The sequence below is a fragment of the Pteropus vampyrus genome, unplaced genomic scaffold (genome assembly GCF_000151845.1).
Source record: "Pteropus vampyrus isolate Shadow unplaced genomic scaffold, Pvam_2.0 Scaffold571, whole genome shotgun sequence".
NCBI classification, from domain to species: Eukaryota; Metazoa; Chordata; class Mammalia; order Chiroptera; family Pteropodidae; genus Pteropus; species Pteropus vampyrus.
In genome coordinates, this window is record NW_011889352.1 from 101641 (window position 1) to 122115 (window position 20475).

General features: G+C 33.0%; 1 protein-coding gene and 1 pseudogene across 10 annotated transcripts in view; one reads left to right on the top strand and one right to left on the bottom strand.

Moving 5' to 3' along the window:
* The window catches only part of EHBP1 (EH domain binding protein 1), a 322192-nt gene that overhangs the window by 37691 nt on the left and 264026 nt on the right, over positions 1–20475 (bottom strand). For 6 of the 10 annotated variants that reach the window (XM_011384344.2, XM_023525556.1, XM_011384343.2 and 3 more), the window contains 5 exons: positions 13209–13316; positions 10279–10403; positions 7782–7920; positions 7527–7633; positions 4673–4796 (listed from right to left, as the gene is read on the bottom strand). In XM_011384344.2, the coding sequence (XP_011382646.1) occupies positions 4673–4796; positions 7527–7633; positions 7782–7920; positions 10279–10403; positions 13209–13316 (603 nt within the window). The remainder of the gene's footprint in view (positions 1–4672; positions 4797–7526; positions 7634–7781; positions 7921–10278; positions 10404–13208; positions 13317–20475) is intronic. The other 4 variants (XM_011384346.2, XM_023525560.1, XM_023525558.1 and 1 more) reach the window with 1 other exon arrangement.
* On the top strand, positions 14318–14436 carry LOC111733508 (annotated as a pseudogene).

Sequence of the window (20475 nt, forward strand, 5' to 3'; positions counted from 1 at the left end):
GAACCTATCTCATAGGGCCATTATGAGAAACAAGGAAATGACATATGTAAATCATTTTCCATGGAGCCAGACACATAATAAATATGCAATAAATATTGACCATTATTGTCATCTTTACAACTCAAAAATTTTATTTGTGGACCCAATTCCCTGCTTTAAAACTACACTTTGTTCCTCAAATGAACAAATAAAGAAACATTCTGAGGAATGTGTAGAAAAGTTATTTCTTTTAATTCTTATTTTCCCAAGATATAGTTAATATTTTTAAATGCTCTGTTATGTTTTTGTAGTGGATAGTCTACAAAAAAGCTATAGAATTAGTATTTTTGGCCCATGGACTTAAAGAGCTTATCATGATCATTTTATTCTATGCCTAAAGGTTATAAGTTGTAAGGTGCAATTTTATTATAAACCCCCACAAATGTTTAATTTTTCCACTCAAAATGTAAATAAAATATTGTCACTTTAAAAAAAAGAATTATTAGTTTAAAACACTACAATTCTATGGTAAGAAAGTTTGATAACCATCAAATGCAAACAGATTGGGAATGGAAAATGAACACCACTCATTACAGTAACACTGTCTGCAGCACTTCGGTAAAAGGGCCGATTAACATTTCTATTCTAAACTCTATTTTTTCAAGGATTACAACATTGCTGGTATGGATTCATTAGCGCCATACTTACATACAAAATAGTAGCTTAGAACACATAAATGTTCCTAATAAGTTTTACTGTTCCCAAAGAAGTAACCATTACAAACTTTAGGAGCTAGAAATGTAAAATTTGTTCTCTGTAACAATTACCAAACAAATAAAAACAAAACAAACAAAACAAAAAACATTACTAGCTGATGGAAAAAGTTATCTAGTATTTGCATAAGGATTTTACAGACCCCAAGGTGGGATGGCAGAAAATACAGACACACACACACACACACACACACACACACACACACTCATTCACTCACACAGTACTATTATTTAGTATTCAGACTATCACTGATTTAAGATTACTCAATTTGGGAAGTAAAAATCCCCACACTGCTCTGTCTCTGCCACAGATGCCCTTACCCAAAATGGATGTTGAGACCCCTTGGGCCTCTCCTCCACTGCCGTTTTCATTTCTGGCACATCTGGCTGTAGGGCCCACTGAAACTCTTTCTTACATTCCTTCGCTCTTTTCTTGCTAGAGCCTTCTCCAACATACCAGGAGAAATCCCCAGCAGTGTACGCCACCATCCAGGCTCTACCACCAACCCCTCAGGGTGCCAGAGCCTCAATGTCAAAGGGGCTGGTGCTTAAAATCCAGAGCTGCTCAAGCTCTGAGAACCAAGGACTCAAATCTAGGAAAACTATTCATCTTCTTTTAGTTATATTTTAAATAAATAGGTTTTTGTGGGTTTGTCAAGGCTGTGGATGCTTATAAGAATGCTTTTTTTTTTTGGCAGGGGTAGGGGATGTATTCTCAATTCCACAAAATCACCTTCTAAATATACTTCAACCCATTTAAAATTGAGTATAGTTCCTCAAAAAGTTAAAGAATTTATGAGCTAGCAATTCCAACTCTAGGGATATACCCCAAAGAACTGAAAACAGGGATTCAAAGAGATGTTTGTACACAAATGTTCATAGTAGCCAGAAGATGAAAACAACCCAAATGTCCCTCAATGGATGAATGAATGAATAAAATGTGGTAAATACATACAATGGAACATGATTCAATCATAAAAAGGAATGAAGTAGTGGTACATGTTATAGCATAGATGAACCTTAAAAACATGTTAAGTGAAAAAAGCCAGACACAAAAGGACAACTATTGTTAGATTGCACTTACAAGTACAGAGTTCCTGTTTAAGGTGATGAAAAACACTGGAAATAGTGGTAGTGATTGTACAACACTATGAATATACTACATGTTGCTGAATTGTATACTTTAAATGGTTAATTTATATGTGAATTTCAAATCAATCAAAATTGTATATAGTCAGCATCTACAAGTATACAGAAACTGAAATAGCAGGTAAAGTATATTTGTTCTATAAAGAAGATAAGATGGGAAAGAGGGCTGACTCAAGAGCTAGAAAATCTAAAACTCAGGTTCAAGCCCTAATTCAGCCATTACTAATTAGGACATCTTAAATGAGTTGCCTATCTGAGCCTCAGTTTGGTTATGTAAAGAATATGGATACTGGCCTTTTGAGCCACTATTCTCTTGCTCAGGCCCACTTCCACATCTGGAAATGTACTTTCCCTTCTAATGAAACTTTTCTTTTCTACTGTAAAAAAACAAAAAAAAGAGGAATATGGATACTATCTGCTCTATTTAATTCTAAGGCTAAGATTCAGAAAGTACATAGAAAATTCTAACATACCAGAGAAAAGGTACTAACTACTATAGCAAATAAAAAGTTGGAACTATTGGAACCCTCAAAAGGAGGGGATGAGCACATGCTTTTCCTTTTTAACTTCTTATATCTTACTACACTAACTTGGTTTTAGGCGCATCTTAGGAAACCATTATTTGGGCTGGAAGAGGTTCAATCCAGTTCAGAGTGACTCTCGGAACTTATCGAGTTGGGGAACTAAGTCAATTTTAATCTAAATCTGCAGTAGCAAACCCAGTCTAGATGAGATCTGTCCTGCATAGTAAGGAATATAAAACTCTGAAGGGATTCTAGAATCAATCTTTACTCCATGACTGTCTTTCAGATTCTGAATGATCCATAGTTGGAATGGGGCCGTTTCAAAGCTTCACTGGTAAAATATGAGGTGGGGAGGAGAACTTGAGTCTATTTTGGTTAGAACCCTCAATATATCGGGTTCCAAGTGTGAATGAAGAGAAGAAATTAGAATTTCTAGCTTTTTCTCTGTGGCAGAAGGCTTCTTGTATAGTAACATCTATTTTATCCAACACAAAGAGGAAAGGTGGTCCACTTGAAAGAATTTGTTAAAAAATTAGTTTCTTTAAAATATTTAAAGACAATAATTTTAAATGTATTACAGAAATTATGTTACCTAGTATTTACATTTTTTATATCACTAACATAACTAGTATTTTCAAAATTCCTTAGAAACCAAGGGAAAACATGCAAATGTGAAACAATATATCGGTTTATGGAATACCTGTTGAATCCAAACAAATGTATAAGACTGAGCATGCCATGTAATTTGTTAGGGCAATGACAAATGTGTTCTAGGTAATCTGGTGTAGCAGGAAAGATCCTGTAAGATAGGGTTTTGATGACCTGAATTCTAGTCCAAGGTTGTTCAGCTTCTCCTATGCTTCTGTCACTTCTGTACTATGAGAAGGTTAGGTAGTAATGTTTTCAAAAAATTAAAAAAAATTTTTTTTTTTTTACTTTTAAATTATAAGCAGTAGAAACTTTTCTTTAAATGAACTCTTCCAAAAAGCCCGCTATTTCAAATAAATATCTCAGAGCTATTCTGTTTGAGTAAAGTAAAAAATCCGACACTTGTCTGCTTTCTGCTCCCTTATTGTCTTAGCAGCCCTAAAGTGCCTCTGAAGAAGTTTTAGGACTCCACAGGACACAGTTTGAAACTCAATGGGCCAGATAAAGCCAAAAGTCTTTCCCTGTTCCAATATGTTCTGATTTCACTAGTTCAGGCATTTTTAAAAGTCCCATTTTTTTTTTTTTTGGAGTTCTTTCATTGTAAACATATTTTTGGCAAAACTTCAGGAAAGCTCTCTAATCCTAACCTACTACAACTAATTTAATAATCTACTTTACTACTTTATTAATCTACTTTAACATTGCCATAAAACTTAGGCAATTAACTTGATTAAAGGAATGGATTTTCTACTCTTCTCTATTTTGATATTTTTTAAAAATATAATTTACTTTTAATTTGGTATAATTTGAATTTATTTCTTTTGAATTTAAAATATAATTTTAAATATAATTTACTTTTAATTTGGTATAATTTGAATTTACTCCTTTTGTAGAAGCGGCATTTTAAAGAAATGTGTGTGTGTAAACATACAGACTGTTTATTTTCAATGGCTTATTGTGCACCCAGATCTATTCAATCTACTGGCAATCAGCATTAAATACCAATCTACTCTTTGGTTAGGCGCTAACTCGCTGCCCTACCCATTTTTACAAACCTTTCTATGTACCTTAATTTTTTCAAATGCAACTGTGACGCAAAGTATTACAGACTTTTAAAAACCTGTTCTCATGAAAAAAAAAAAAAAATTGTGTAGCATCAGTAACCAGATAGTATTCTCAAATTTCAGTGATCTAGTCCATGGAGCCGTCCCCTATGCATAGTGCTCTGTTTCATGCAGTACATGGCTTTAGCTGGCCAAATCTTTTTTTTTTCCCAATGAATCAGTAGAACAGTGAAGATCTTACTTTTTTTTTAAGCAGTGGCATATCAATGAGGCACAGATGTGTATTCCAACTCTGCATGGATGAGCACACTGTTCAATAGTGCTGGCTCACATGGTATCAGGGCGAGTTATCACTTCCCATGAAGGCACTCTTATCACCAGGGCCCAGAGAGGTGGCTGCAAATCGCAGCCTTTTTATTTTCAAGGCAGTTCTGCTGAACATTCAGGCTTCAAAGATTCACACTTCCAAAACTCTATAAGAGTTTGTGAACGCTCAATTTGCCAAAACTGTTTACAGTGTAATTGGGCACCGTACCTGTGTCCATGAGATAGCGAAGGCGCTTCTCCACCAGCGCGGCACGGGTGTCAATTTGCTTTTGCTCATTCTCTAGTGCTGCCAATTCTCCTACAACATACTGACTGGTGTCTTTGAACCCTTTCTGTTAACGAGAACAAACAGAAAGGAAAAAAAAATCACTTGTAAGTTGCATTTTTCCTTTCTACAAACACTTAGTAAAGCACTTACCTAGAGAACCAAATATACCCTTAGTATCACCCTTAGTACCAAAAAGCCACTCCCTGTGATTCAAAGAATTTTCATATGTATTATGTATAGCAAAACTTTTGTAAATGGAGAAAATCTCAGCTGTTCAGTATTACGTTTATAATTTAACACCCAGATTTACCAGATTTAAAAAGTTAACACTAAATTAGAAAAAATTCTCCTTAGAGTTGAGTCAGTAATTTAAACACGGACAAGGACGGAAGACAGTGTTCCCCTTGGTGACTGTCAAAACAAACACAAATGACATCTTTAACTCAAAAGTATAATATACAAAAATGAAATTTTATGAATCAAGGAATTGATTCTTAAAGTATCTATCCTGAAAAATCAGACAGATTTTTTTACAAAATATACAAAATTAAAGACGAGTTTCTTGTTTTCATTGTGACTACACTACTTAAAATGCTTTTTAAAAATGGTTAAAGAGAAGTTTCTAATATCTCCAGTTTTCCCTCCAGCTGGCTCCTGTAGTTTAACATGTCATTCTGTTGATGTATTACTAATTATTGTAGCTGTGAATTCTAACTTGACAGGTGGTTTCAAACCTTGCTACATAGGATCTAAGGCAACTAGTATGCTGATTTAGTTAATCCTGCATTTAACCAAATTTGGATTTCAACTTGAAATTTTACTTTTTACAACCATTCAAGTTAAAAAAAAATTCTCCTTAGTAGTTTTATTTTGAGTAGCAGTTCTGTTGTAATGTACCAGTATAGCCTTAATTCTTATTTTCATATTACAAATTTAAATCATTGGAGGCAGAGTTATTATCTATGGTCTAGTTACAAACGGATTAATTATAGCTCCCTTTGGAATACCTGTTTATTTTGTGACATTTCTAGGGTTATGTTCCCTAAGTAGCTGAAAAATACTGAAGAACTACTTAAGTGATTACTCTCACCACCACCATTACTGCCATCAGCACTTAGAACATTATTTATTCAGAGAAGTAAATGTGAACAATCCTCTTCTGTCAAATCCATTCCCTATCTAGAAGCCTATTAATCTCTAAGAAGCCGACAGGAATTATCTGTCAGTACTCCTTAACAAGAAACAAAATCAAGAAATATGTTATTTATGAGCATATTTTGGAATTCTCATGCTCAATAAACAAGTCTAACCATATGTGTAACATATATCTTTGGAAATAGTAAATAATTTGTACTCACACATTAACTCAATTTATACCAGCTTATTATTAAATTGATTATGGTAGTTGACAAACTTAAAGTTGAAGTATCTTAAGAAATTATAAAACTGATAATAGTGCTCTGTTTCATGCAGTACATAAAATTTCTCAGAATAGTTTGATCCATGAAGTCACTGTATTTTTTAAATATTCATAAAATAAACATTCTCCCATCTCAATATGTAATATAACAGAAAAATTATAACAACAGAAGAAATGCTAGTGGTAACTTTAAAATCTGGAATAATCTAGTGAATGGTTTTTGTACTTATCTGCCAAACGGCAGAGCATTGTCAAAAAGCTCTCTTCTTTTCTCATTCCCATCCAAGAGGGACAAAACAAACTGAATGGTTTGCAAAGACAATATAGGTAACAAAGATATAAGAAAGCAGAAGTGATAGACAACACATAAAACTTCATTGCTTTTACTGATTGATTCAGTTAAAAATAGTAACAAAGTTTATAATCAGATTGCTTTAGTATCAGCATATAGTATACTCAGGTATTCTGCAACTTGAAAATTATACCTAATATTTCGCTAGGATATACCAATGAACTGTTCTCTGTACTAATAAGACCTAGGTCTTAGTATAACGACTTAAAAATGAGAAGTTTTAGGGCCCTAACATGTAGTTTGTAACTCTTGGTGCATTTACAAGGATTTTAAAATCCAACAAAGACTATTTTAACAGTAATAAGAATGAAAATATTTATACAAAATGTAGAAAATAAAAAAAACAAGTAGCACCATTATAGAGAGCTATGCTTCCAGACAAAAATTCAAGTTAAAACTTGTTCTTCCTGCTTCTGTCCTGCAGCTGTCCATCAAAAGCAGCTTTCTCCCTGCGGTCTATCAAATATTTCCCTCACAAATCAATTTTACACATGATCAGCCCATACCCCTACTGAGCTGAACCTCCCCGTTAATTAAGTGAAGAAATTACCATATATATTATATTAATGCAAACATCATTCAGCTAGTAATTCACGGCTGATCTGGATAATGGAAAGGTTGAACACCCATTAACCCAAGCCAACAAAATGGGTTGGCTGAGAAATTCTAGCAGGTCTCATGTGACTTTTCCCTCTAACTGCAGCTCTGCGGTATCTGCTATTGTAATAATTAAAATCCTCCCGGTAGATCAATACTGGAATCTCTTTATGGGAAGTGCCCTGATGGAAATGTCTCAAGGAAGCTGGGGCTGTGGAACTCTGAAAAATTCATTTTTTTTTATCTGACAATTATCACCACACTGCAGACTAATTCAACAGTGCACCCCTCTCACTCTGCTTTGAATGCACTGGAGATTGACATCTTAAAAAACCTAACATCTCATTTTAACAAATAAAGGCACTATTTCCACATACAGTTTGGAATTATCAGCAATCATGAAACCACACAAAAAATTAATATACATTAAGCACTTCATCTTCTGATGGCTTCCTCTGAGTTTCAGTTATTGCTGCCTTCTCCTCATTTCCTTTCTTTGTATCTTCCTGTATTGATCTCTGCCTTTTTATCTCTTAAAAAAAGGAGAAAGACATGTAAAATTATTATAAAGCTTGATATTTGTGTATTGAAATATGAATTTACATTATCAGCTTTTTAATATATGTAGATAAATACTGTTAAATCATAAGATGGGAAAACATTTTTAAAAGTGTACCTACCTGGTCTATTCTCAACATATTGACTGAAAGACTGAAGTTGAGTTTTTCTGACTGTAGAATCCTTGCTGAAGACAACGGGATTTCTAAACCGTTCTGCTGCTTTTTGTAATCGCTCAGCCCGGAGATCGTCTGTGCCATTCTAAAAGTAAAACAAACATGGTAAAAGAGCCCTGATCTAAAATATATGAAATTACACATTACTAAAACAATTTTTACTGATTTAAGATACTGTCATTTAGAAACTTTTTGAAAGAAAAAGGATATAAAGAGCTCTAAATAGCTCAACTGCAAGTTGTTACCTGTAACCAAAAACTTCGGGAGACATAGTTTAAATGGAGGATCACTCTTAATAACTTTGATTCATCAGACACTGGGAACCCCTGTGTCTTCTCCTGATGATATGTATCATTTAAAAGCCATGTTTCCTCTGTCTGTTCCCCCCAGTATTCTGCCCAGCCCCACAGACTTGTATGACAAGAAGAACTAGTTTCTAATTTTATGCCCATTGAGATAAACCACTAATACTGGATGAAGGCTAAAAGGTAGGATTATAATACTACCCCACTGAACTGCATTTCATCAGCTATAACTTTCCAAAGCCAGATTTGTAAGTAAGCCCTTTATAGCTAAAGAAACTACAATTATCTTTTCCAGAGCTTCCTATGTTAATACTGGTAACAAATTCAAATGGTTCTATCAACAAGAAATATCCCAGAAGACTGAACCACTGCAGTGTGTGGAAGCTGCAGATACCGAGGTGCTGTGTACCAAACAAATATTTCATTTTATTCCTAATCTTTTATTATTTTTATTAAGTGTTTTGAAAGTAAATAGGGAAAGGCTAAGATGCATGACTAATAGCTAAGCCTGCTGAATGCTGAAACTGGTTATCAAAAGCTACCAAGACTTTGCCCTTCCTCTGCATTGAGACAATTGGTAATGAGGGAGTCCTCCAATGGCCTATTCTCTAGCCTCAAGGAGGCCTGGGATACAGAATCCTCAAGGGAAGGTAACAGTTTATCCTTTTCCACAAACACAGAATGCCTCATTTATAAACGTGTAAACTGCATTTTATTAAAAAAATAAAACCCCAAATCAATGCTGAAAGCTTCAAGAGAACAGATGGACTCTATATGTTCTTTATAAGCACCATTTAAAAAATCTTAACTAAAAAGATCCATACAAAGACAAGCTGTTTAAGCACACCTCTTGTTGGAATAACTTTAACAATTACTACATAAGATCTTTTTGCAAAGCAAAACCAATTTCATCTATTTAAATAATTAAATCTTAAAAATGAAAATACCTCTACTTTATTTTTTTAAAAGTCATATATTTATTATTAGTATTGTGCTTATAATATGCTATATAGTTAGAACAGAAACAATTTTGGCTTTTATCTGTTTGTTTGTTTAGAAAGTGTATATTCTACTGTTATAATAACTTCCCAATAGTCTAAAACTTAAGTCTTTATCAAAATAAACAAACATGGCTAAATTTTTTGAGGCCTGGCAACATGCTAAAATATCAGTGCGATTAGCTAGCAAATCCTATCTTAAGAAACCTTTATATGACTAGGGACTTCTGCCACTTTACAAATGTATTCCTCTAAACCCACTAATTCAGTTAGCCTTTTCAATCCATTGTATTATTCTTAGGCCAGCTTCATTCTGCATTAAATCCACTGCAGAAAGCTAAATTGAACGCAAAAAATCAGACCTGATCCAGGCTTTCTTTTGTTCAAAGATAGAGACCAAAAGTCCTCTGGTGCTGCCACACACTTTCATCACCAATTTATAGAAACCGACAGTATACGGGAAAAGCAATGAAAGTCATTGTTTTGGGACTTCAAAGCATCTCTGTCAGGGGAAGGAAATCCTTTCAGTCAGCAGGGCAGTCCCCATAGTCCGCAGGTGGGTGAAAAGTTATACAAGACTAAAAGTACCCTAAAGCTAAAAAAATATTAATGATACAATGAGAGGAAAACAGGATAAGGCTTGATTGGGGATAATATGAGTTGTCCAAATAATAATAATAATAACATAATTAATAACAACAACAACAACAACAACGACGTGACATTTTGCCTAAAATCTTATAAAAGGTAAGATTTATATTGGTACAAAACACATGAAAGTTTTTAAAAATTTATATTCTATCACATACCATCTTCAGGTGTTAATTAACATTAATCTAAATAGGCTGAAGGTTGAGGATGATAGAAAAATATGCTTGACTTCTAGCAATATTCTTCTTAGAAAAATATAAATACATATAGAAGTCAAGAATAGTTTCTACTTTTACTAATATAAAGTAGTAGTTTATTTGAAAAAGATGAATATTGATTACCATATTGATATTTAATTTATTGGCTAGTTAATAAAAAGTTTATATCTTAATGTGAAGAATTTGGTAAGAAATTGATTTTAGGATTATAAAGTACCAGTGGAAACTAGAACACACAGATACCAAGTCAAATATTTTAAGCAACATTTACCTTAATGTCTTGCTCTGAGCTCTCAGTTATAGTTTTCTGAGATGTACTGGAGAGTGAATTTGCCACCTGTGGCTGAACTTCTAGGAGCTTCTTCAGCTTCAAGTCCACCAGCTTAGTGTTTTGTTCTGTTAAATACGCAAACACTGTGAATAACTCAGTGAGATGAATTTAGACGTATAGGCTATCAATTTAGAGAATATCATAAAAATATTATTACATTAAAAAATAAAAGGACATTTGGGTATTGAAATAGTATATTAGACCAGACAAAACTAACTATCTCTCTTTCTCCCCCAACTCTTTACACACACACACACACACACACACACACACACACACACACACACACTCTGTAGTATAACTGAATAGTCTTTAGGTATATTAACTATATTATTTTTTAATTGAGATATAATTGATACATAATATTGTATATAAGTTTAAGGTGTACAGTGTGTTGATTTGATATGTTTCTATACTGAGATATGATTACCACAATAGCATTAGTTAACATCTCTAACATGTCACATAATTATCATTTCTTTTTTGTTTTGGGAACAATTTAGATTTGGTCTCTTAAAATATATTATTTGCATATATATAAACACATATATGTATTTTTTCCCCAAATCAGTCCCTTTAACGAATGTAGTTAATATACCTAAAGACCACTCAGTTATAATACAGTTAAAAGTAGCTATGCTTACATGAAGACCCAAGCCTGTATTTGATGTATTTATAAGTAACTGTATAGGTTATATATACATAATAAAACAAGCTATTACAAAGTAGATATTTAAAAGTGATAAATTTTATTCTAAATTATATTTTACGGTTTCAATTCTTCTAGTATATTAAATTTATACATATATTACCATATTAAAATAAGTTCTTAACATCTCAGACAGTCATGTATACACTGTTAGAATTCAATGTTTATCTTTGTACATATATACCCAGCATTGAAACAGGGTATATATTTACAAATATTTTTTAATTAGAGGGCAGAAATATAATAAAGATTATCAATTTTTGAATGTGTTAAATATGGATAGAAATTTAAAATAAACTTTTAAAATAAACAATTTCAAATTATTTTTAGCAAGTACATTAATCTTTAATAATAAAATAGTTCAGAAACAAATGGAAACAAATAATTCTACTTAAATTCACTCACAGCAACTTTGTAATAAAATGGCTGTAAAAGATATGCCAACCATTTGGTGAAAGATATTTTTCATAAAGATTAATAAGTTTTCTAATTATAAGACTCTTAATAAATGCTATTATCATTACTTTCATGCAAATTGGTCAGTTTATATTGGCAGGCTTCTCTTTTAAACAATATCTGATGAACTATGGTCAAATCAAGATAAAGATTAAACAATTTATTATTAAAACATTATGACTTTTATATACATATTAAAAAAAGAATTTTGGGGAAAATAAAGCAAGGATAAAAATCATAATGTATGCTACATGCTTCCAGATTCCAGTTTGTATTCCTATTTCTTTTTGCCATGAAATAAACCATAGCCTAAATTGGAAAGTCTGTCCTATACACACGCCAACACTTACTGGCATTCTTGAGAGTTGTAAACAATATATTAGCTAACTCCCAAAACAGAAAGACTGAGATGTGTTTCCTTTTTTGGCATACATAAAGTAGGAAGAGAGTTTTTAAAAAGAACAAGAGTCAAATCTGTTAGGCCTAATATTAACAGACTTTTAAAATATCTCACAAAGTTCCTATTACTAAAACTAGAAAATTCTCATATTACTTAAGATGGCTGATTTTCTTGTCTTCATAATTATTGTAAAATCAGGAACTATGCATTACTAATGTCATTAATTTTATACTGCCATAAATTAAATCTTAAGGCTTCAATTCTGTACTTATGGATGTCCTCAGCAGGAAAAGGATGTTTTTGGTTTCTGATAAAGGCTTTGGTGGTGGTTGTGGTGAGAAGGTGGGTAAGGCAAGAATAAAAATCTTTTTCAAAAAGAAAAATCAAACTTATACAGGTTCTACAGCATTTTAAATAGAAAGATAGCTCTGATTTGGGGTTAAACATTTAAAATTTTTCCTTAAATATCAGCTTTCTCTGGGACTTGCACAATTATAAATATGCTGACTTCTACCTAGTAAAGGATAATTTAATATTAGACCATAAAGGAGCTACTGACAAGGGGGCATGGGTTTTCTTGGGTGCTCCCTATAGTTAGGAAGATCTTGGTTGATTGTTTCTTGGATCATGATTTCAGAATTTCAAGGGCATGTCAGGGCTGGGAAGAATACCTGCTCTCACTCTCTTTAGCTTCTCATAGGAAAAGAGTAAATATTAGAGGCTTCACTTCCTAACCTTTAAATCTAGAGAGATTACAAATGACTTTTATTGCTATGGAATTAAATTCAATAAGCATTAATGACTGATTTATAATCAGTCATTAAGTATGTGTAAAATAATTTATTAGTAGTAGTATTTAAATTTTTAAAGTAAGCACAAAATATTACAACTAAGACTATCAATTCTAAGCCAAGTCAGAAAATTTGACCCTGAGTTAGATTTACATTAGAAGTATTCCATATGTACTATCTATACCTTACAACACCACACGAAAATATATAGGCTGAGAAGGGACTCAATTACTGAATGCCTAATAAATTATCTTATAACATAAAATATAAAAGTTAATCTTAGTAATAAGAGAACACAAACTACAGTTTGCTATTCCAATTTTATTGCTAATTTTCGATAAAACTAAAAGAAAACAATAACATAAAATTGATGGAAAGGATTTAGATTTGTGAGGATGCAAGATGTAAAAAACTACAAAAATAACTTGTTATCACCACTGATGAGATAACAATAAAATATAATGATAAAGTTTGTCATGCAGCAGGACACAAAATATTTATAATTTGAAATTACCAGGAGTATCAAGGTCATTTTCTAAGTTAGTAAGTTCATCTCCACCTCTTACAACAAAGCCTTCAGGAATCTCCTCGTTAGTATCTATCTCAATATTATCATTTTCATCTGTAGGAACATGTAGTAATAATGTTAGTATATTATATATTATTTCTGTTTTGTTTGTCTGAAACACTAAGGAAAAAAGCAGTATTTTAATGGGTTATTCAAATTCAAGTCTGACACAGATCAGCAAGTTAAAAAAATCAGTTTTAAATTACTCTTTCACTATTAGATTAACATTTATATTTTACATTCATATGTCAAAGATGAATTGTCACATCAAAGCAGATGCAAAGGTTTTGACTACTTGCCACACTCTATCCTTGAATCACTGAGCTCACTGAGTTCCTATATTTTAAAAAGTACTCTATTAGTAATCTCTAATAACGGCATACAAAAATAAAGTTGGTTTGGTAACAAAGTCATCAAATAATATTTCTAAACCACATTTGATCACTTATTAGACACAAACGTATTTTAAAAAATCATTCTTTAAAAACTTGTAGCTATATTTAAATTATTTATATGAAGACTTGAATGCTTTTATGCTATTAAAGGAATATTATCAAAAAAGTACTATAGATAAATTTAAAGATTGAGAGTAGAACATACAGTACCTTTATGTAAAAGAAAGTTCAGAAACAAAACAGTACATCTCAAAAGACTTAAAAATGGAAAAAACCTGTTATTATTTAAAATTAAATACATAGGAATAAGAAAGTTACACTTTTTTTTATACTTATTAAAATGTTTTAGGTCATAATTAATTAATGAAGTCTTTTTTTTACATCAAAGATTTCTATTGTATATTTTTTCATTTATATATTTTTTTAAGCGAGGCAACCTTTGGTTGACCTCACAGATTGCAAGGACCTTGTCAGCTTACGATCCCTTATATTTTTATTTTTATTTTTATTTTTTACGCCTACAGCACCTGGTCTTCCTAGGTGGTCTCCCATCCAAGTACTAAACAAGCCTGACCCTTAGCTTCTGAGATCAGACGAGATTGGGCTTGTTCAGGGTGGCATGACCATAGACTATTTTTTCCTTTATAAATCCTGGTGATAGTCTACGGCCATGCCATCCTGAATGTGCTCAATCTCATCTGATCTCAGAAGCTAAGCAAGGTCAGGCCTGGTTAGTACTTGAATGGGAGCCCACCTAGGAAGACCAGGTGCTGTAGGAGTTAAAAAAAAAAAAAAAAAAAATCAATCCTGGTGATAAAATTGGTTAAGTAATTTTGATATTTATACATTTGAAAAGGCATAGCAATGATTTGATTTACATATTAGAGATTAGCTTTAAATTCTATTATTGACAATCTGTACCTTTTAGAGAAATATCTATCTAGCCCTGGGAGTTGAAGAGTATCCGTACTGTTCTATAATTTATTTTTTATTAATAATGAGGTATTACAACTGAGAAATTCCAAGATTCTACAACTTTGGCTTAATCCTTAATATTTGTCCTTTTCCCTGTACACCTTTGTGCTTGATTTTGGGCTTCCTAAGTAAATGCTAACTATGAGCATTAATATTAATAATAATAGTTTCTATTTATTGAAGACTTACCATGTACTGTGTAAGCCATTTAGAAAAACACAACAAAGAAAAAAAAGATTGAGAAATGCCCCCAGGGGAAAAAGGGTTGCTAAATGCTTTCAAGGCACTAAGGCATTATACTTGGTTATACTATTTAAATACAATTGGTTGAGAGATCTTTTCTAATCAACTGTGCTTAGCCCAACTATTTGACGACTTTCATAAAAGTCAGTATCTTCATCTTCATTATCCTCAAAAATTCTCTAAATAATTTTGTAGTAAATGTAAATGAATTAACAAATATTTTCTGAATGCCAAATAACTATTCAGAACACTTCCTCATATGACTCCATATCAGAGATAGTTTAGTATCAAGAGTTTTTAAGACTGTAGTACTTTGTTGCTGTCAACCAGTCTCTATTGATTATGACTGATGATAACCTAGAGTGAAAACATAAAATTTGACATTTATTCATTTATTCAAAACACTTCTACTGTATACTGCAACTGAAATTTACAACACACTGATAGATGTTGAGAAGATAGCAAGATATATATAAAACATTTATTCCACCTTAAAGGTATATAGTCAAGTCACTATAATACTATGTAGGACAGGTGTTATTGGAGTAAAATTTAGGTACAGAGCAAAATCAAAAGATGAAGATTACTCTTTGCCAATAGTACCAGGAATCGTTTTGTGGAGGCACTAACCTTTAAACTGGATCTTAAAAAATGTACAGGATTTCAAAAGGTACAATTGGGAGAAGGGCATTACAGGGATGAAAGCAGGAAAGAGGAGGTTATGTTCAAAGAATTGTGTAAAGTCCTATTTGGCTCAAGCGTACTTAAAGGGAAATAATGGGAGGTAAGACTTGAAAGGTAAAACTGCAGAGAGCCCTGAAGGGCAGAATGGGAACTTTAAATTTTACTTGGTAGAAATGGAGAGACACTGGTGCTTAAACATGATTAGCACTGCACAGTTTAATTTAAGAGCAGTGGTATTTAAGCAGTTTTCTACAATAAGTGTCTTATTATAATCAGTTATGAAATATGTATAATTAGTAATACAAGCACTGAAGCTTATGTCTTTGATAAGTTAGAGTGGCTTCAATACTATTTCTATAACATCACTCTTGTTTCCTTTCTGAAATGCCTTCTTACGTGAAAAAAAAAAAGTGGTCTAGAAATATACATGGGTGTATTATCCATGTGACATTATCCGTTATACAACCCTGCTGACCTAGGTTTTGGGCTGGAGTATAGAAAGGCTGGAGTCAGGAAATCCAGGTTGGAAATTGTTGTTACCCCCAGGCAAGCAGTATAGAAAGCTTAATTTAGGATAAAAGAATTGGAAAGTGGGTATGACATGATTTGAAAACTGAATGGATAGCAGGTGGTTGGGGAAGGTTGAGGAAGGCTGAGGCAGATGTCAACATTGATTCTCCAGTGAAAGATAGCATTGCTATGAAAAGAAATACTTAAATCTGGAAATGTGGTCGGATATGGGTACTTTCAGGTTCTGGAAATACGTAGAAAATTGTACCTCCTTTCATTACCCACCTATACAGTGCTGGATTCCTGTATGATGTTAAACAGGTGCCATTCATTTTATTTCCTGGCTAAATAAAATCTCTGTCTACACTACCACTCACCAGTAATGCTGAGTGGGTTAACTCAATGTTTATAAATGTATTGCTAACCTTAGATAAAAGGATTACTATTTGAGAGGGCAAGAGTAAAAATTGATCTCCTATAAAGCTCAGGTCTTCTTAAGAATAAATTTTCATTTTCTTTCCATTCATTGACTTCAGTTTTATGATGAACACTTGAATTCTTTTCAACAGTTAATGTTACACATTTCTTAACACCTGTGGAAATACTTTAAATACTCTAGCAGAATTAAAGTGCACATGTATCTGTGTGTGTATGTTTAAGATACTACATATTATATATATAAGATATACCTATATCCATATGTATCTATCTTCATGGCTAACCACTGAAAACCCAGTAGGTGAGCATGGCAGAAAGTAAATTAGAGATCCATTACACAATAGAAGCTGGTTCCCAAGTATGGCAGGTATAATGTATGCATGAAAAGGTAAAAGATTGGATATGCACTGGAATGAGACAATGCATTCCAGCTGACATTGCACAGCACTATAAGCAAAATGGGGATCTCAGTGGTGTGACTGTAGCACAGCAGTAAGGCCAGTCTTGTAACACTTATTTTTTTATAAATAAATTGAATGAAAAAAACCAGGATATTATTGACAATAAAAAAAGAGTATCTGTACTTAAAAAAAAAGAAACTGAGGCTATTATTAAAAATATTCTATAGATATACAAAAGATTAAAAAAAACACAATATATTATTAATAGAAGCCAAAAATAAAAATTAGTAAAGACCTATAAGTTTTTATTTTGGTTCAACAAATTTAGATAAATCTATTTGCCATATAAGGATTATGCAGGCATATTCTCAGACAAAATTTTTAAAAAATTTTCTTTATTCGTTGAAATGCAAACAAAATACACTATTTTATCTAAATCAATGAGAGGCAAAAATGTCAGTTTAAAAGTTAAATGACTCTAACCTAACTCAAACCAAATGTTAAATTTTTGTAATGGTCCACGGGCACTTGGAGGAGGTGTCTATCTTGTTCTAAGATTATATCATATCATCTATTTATTATATATTATATAGTCTATATGATATATATTTTGTATATTTTACATATGTATATATTTATTCTGTAGCTTGTCACTTTGGTTTTCTGAATTTTTTTGGACATTTGACCAAAATAAAAACTTATCAATTCCTAAAGCAGAAATTCGGGCCATATTCTCTGACTATAATACCACACAACTAAAAATGAAAATACCAAACTTTGTTTGTTTCCAAACACTTGAACCTTGCTAAGATCAATCAATACAACAAATGAACCCACCAGTTTGTTACATAGAGTGAGAATTTTAAAATTAGGCTATTATAGGTGTATAACTACAAATTAATGCAGAAATTGAAAAAACGTGTAGTATACCAAAATATCAAATGGCTTCTCTCGTAAATCCTAAAATTATGTCAAAAAGAGGATAGGTAAAAGCTAAGCTATAGCTCCTTGGACAGGTGTGATTCTGTTATTTCACAAATATTAGGCTATTTCTGGTTGTAATAGGATGCAAGTGGGTTGCTTGAATATATGGTTATCCATGACTTAAAATACCTTGCATATATTCTCTGTGGACACCATGAAGCTGAATATACCGCACCTCAAACATACTAAGTTTCCTTTCTTCATTGAGGCTGGTTGCTGCTTGAGAATGGAAAAAAGCAAGCTTTTCAAATGGGTTCAGGCAATGAGTATGAGTAATAATCGTGTTCAACACATTCCCCAGGCTGTGCTTCTACCTTATAATTGCCAGCTCTTGACTACGCACTCTTCTTTGTCACTCTGGACCACTGCTTCCAAAATCTTTCTATCCTAGTTCTCCAAATCAGGTCTTTCTCTAGCTAACTTTCCCTAGCCAACCAAATAGGCTAGTCTCTACTTATTTCTCTCATCTCCTTTCACACTATTCCTTATTCAGACCTGATAATTCCCACCAAACAGTAGAAGAATGGACATTAATTCGTTAATTCTTTTCCTTGACTTACCGCCCTTATAGGATCATTTTCACTTAGGAATTAGACTTCTGTGAACCCAAGTGAATTTTTAAATTGCTATGCAATGGTCATTAAACTGTACTGTGCAAGCAAAATCTAGCCCGCCACATTTCTGTGGCAAATAACAGGCTCGCCCATTAATTTACATATTGTTCGAGGCTGCTCTCAGGCTACGAGGGCAGAGTTAAGTAGTTAAGACAGAGACCATATGACCTGCAAAGCCTAAAGTATTTACTCTGGTCCTTTTTAGGAAATTTGCCAAATCCTGTCCTAGCACAGTGGTTGGCACTGCTCAGTGGATAAATACCATCTGTATGAAGTTAAATTTCAGGCAGGAATTTTACCTTCTCCCTTGTCCTAAAGGTCTGTTCCCCCAACTATCAGCTCCAATAGCTTCAGCTTAGACCTCGAGGCCAGAGCAGATCTAGTCTGATCCATATGCCTTTAGAGAGACAGAGCAATATTCACCACTGAGGTCAGGAAATAGGCCTGCTCCACTTATTGTAGGTCAACTTTAGCTCTGATTAAGAGCCTACCATCTGATAGGTGGCTGCTTCCAGCATCCTAGGTATGCTGTGTCCTATGAGAGAAATGGACCTTGGTCACTTTATTCTTAGGGAACAGAGTCTAGGCTCCTCAGCAGGCTCTCATAAATCATCTGTTCAACTTTGTCCCATCTTCATTTCACCTGGCTTCTCCCCTGTTCTGGTCCGTACTTCTTTGCTAGCTCTGCAGATCCAATCCTCATTTGTTCTTTATTTACTTTGTTGACTATTGAATGATGCTCAAATCAGGTCTTTCTCTAGCTAACTTTCCCTAGCTAACCAAATAGTAAGATATCCAGTTTTGGGGCTGTAACACTAACAAAATCTCTCTACTTAGTCTAGTTCTGGCTCAGCTGGAGTTGGATTACAGAGATGAAACAAATTACATAGCTGACCCATCCCATATCATCAAGTAAAATATTTAAATCTTAGCCTTCCCAGACTCATTTAGCATTGTTACTTGCTCACTACTGGGGGGAACAAAATTAAAAGAGACACTGTATGCCTCTCTATGGCATTATTACTGTTCTCCTATGGGTCTATAATGTCACAGGTGGGTAGCATTAGTGGCTTTAGGACAGTCTATCTGGAGGGTCAAGAATATAAAACTTTTTCCTATTACTCTGATATATGAGGAGACAAAGGTTTTTAAAGAAGACTTACTTAGAATATTTGGACTTTTTATAACATCAAAGAAACACCTTGTTATTCATAACAAATGAAACAAATTATCATAGCATTATATAAATGTAGCTGTGAGTACTTATTGATCTTACTATAAAACTGTAGTAGAGCATATAGAAATTGCAATAAAAATTCTGAATGATAAGAGTTAAAAAGGTACAATGAAGGATTTAACTGATATGTAAACATTTGGAGAGGTCCAGAGAGACAGATATATAGCTGTTTGGGAAAACAGCTTTCAAATTTATGAGGGAAGATTATATGCTATAGGCATTAGTTGGAATTCTCTATAATAGTATGATTTTAACATAAGGAATCAATTAGGACTAACAGTAGTAAGTTTCAGTTTACTATGGAGAAACGTACTGACCTAGAAATAGCTTACCTGTGTTTCAGTTCAGTAAGATCTTATTTGAGTCCTCACTTGCCTACTCTTCACATGATCTTAGCATTCTAAGACTAACTCAGGACAACTATCTGGCATATTTTGGTAGATAAATAGGTTACAGAGCTAAAACCCACAGGCTTCTTGAATATACTCCTCTTAAAAATCTAAAACGTTCCAAGTTAAAGATGCCTAAATTGAGCAGGAAGAGGCAAAATTAAAATTCTCTTTAATTATGTATATCATCCTTGTCCCAATATCAAGTTTAGACTAATGTCTACAGACACTGAAGAAGACCCTTTTAGGATAAGGAAACCAAGAAGAAATAGATATGAGACTCATTCAAAATTCTTACATATCTGGCTATAATGCCAGAACATTGTTAGAGCTACTTTCTAAA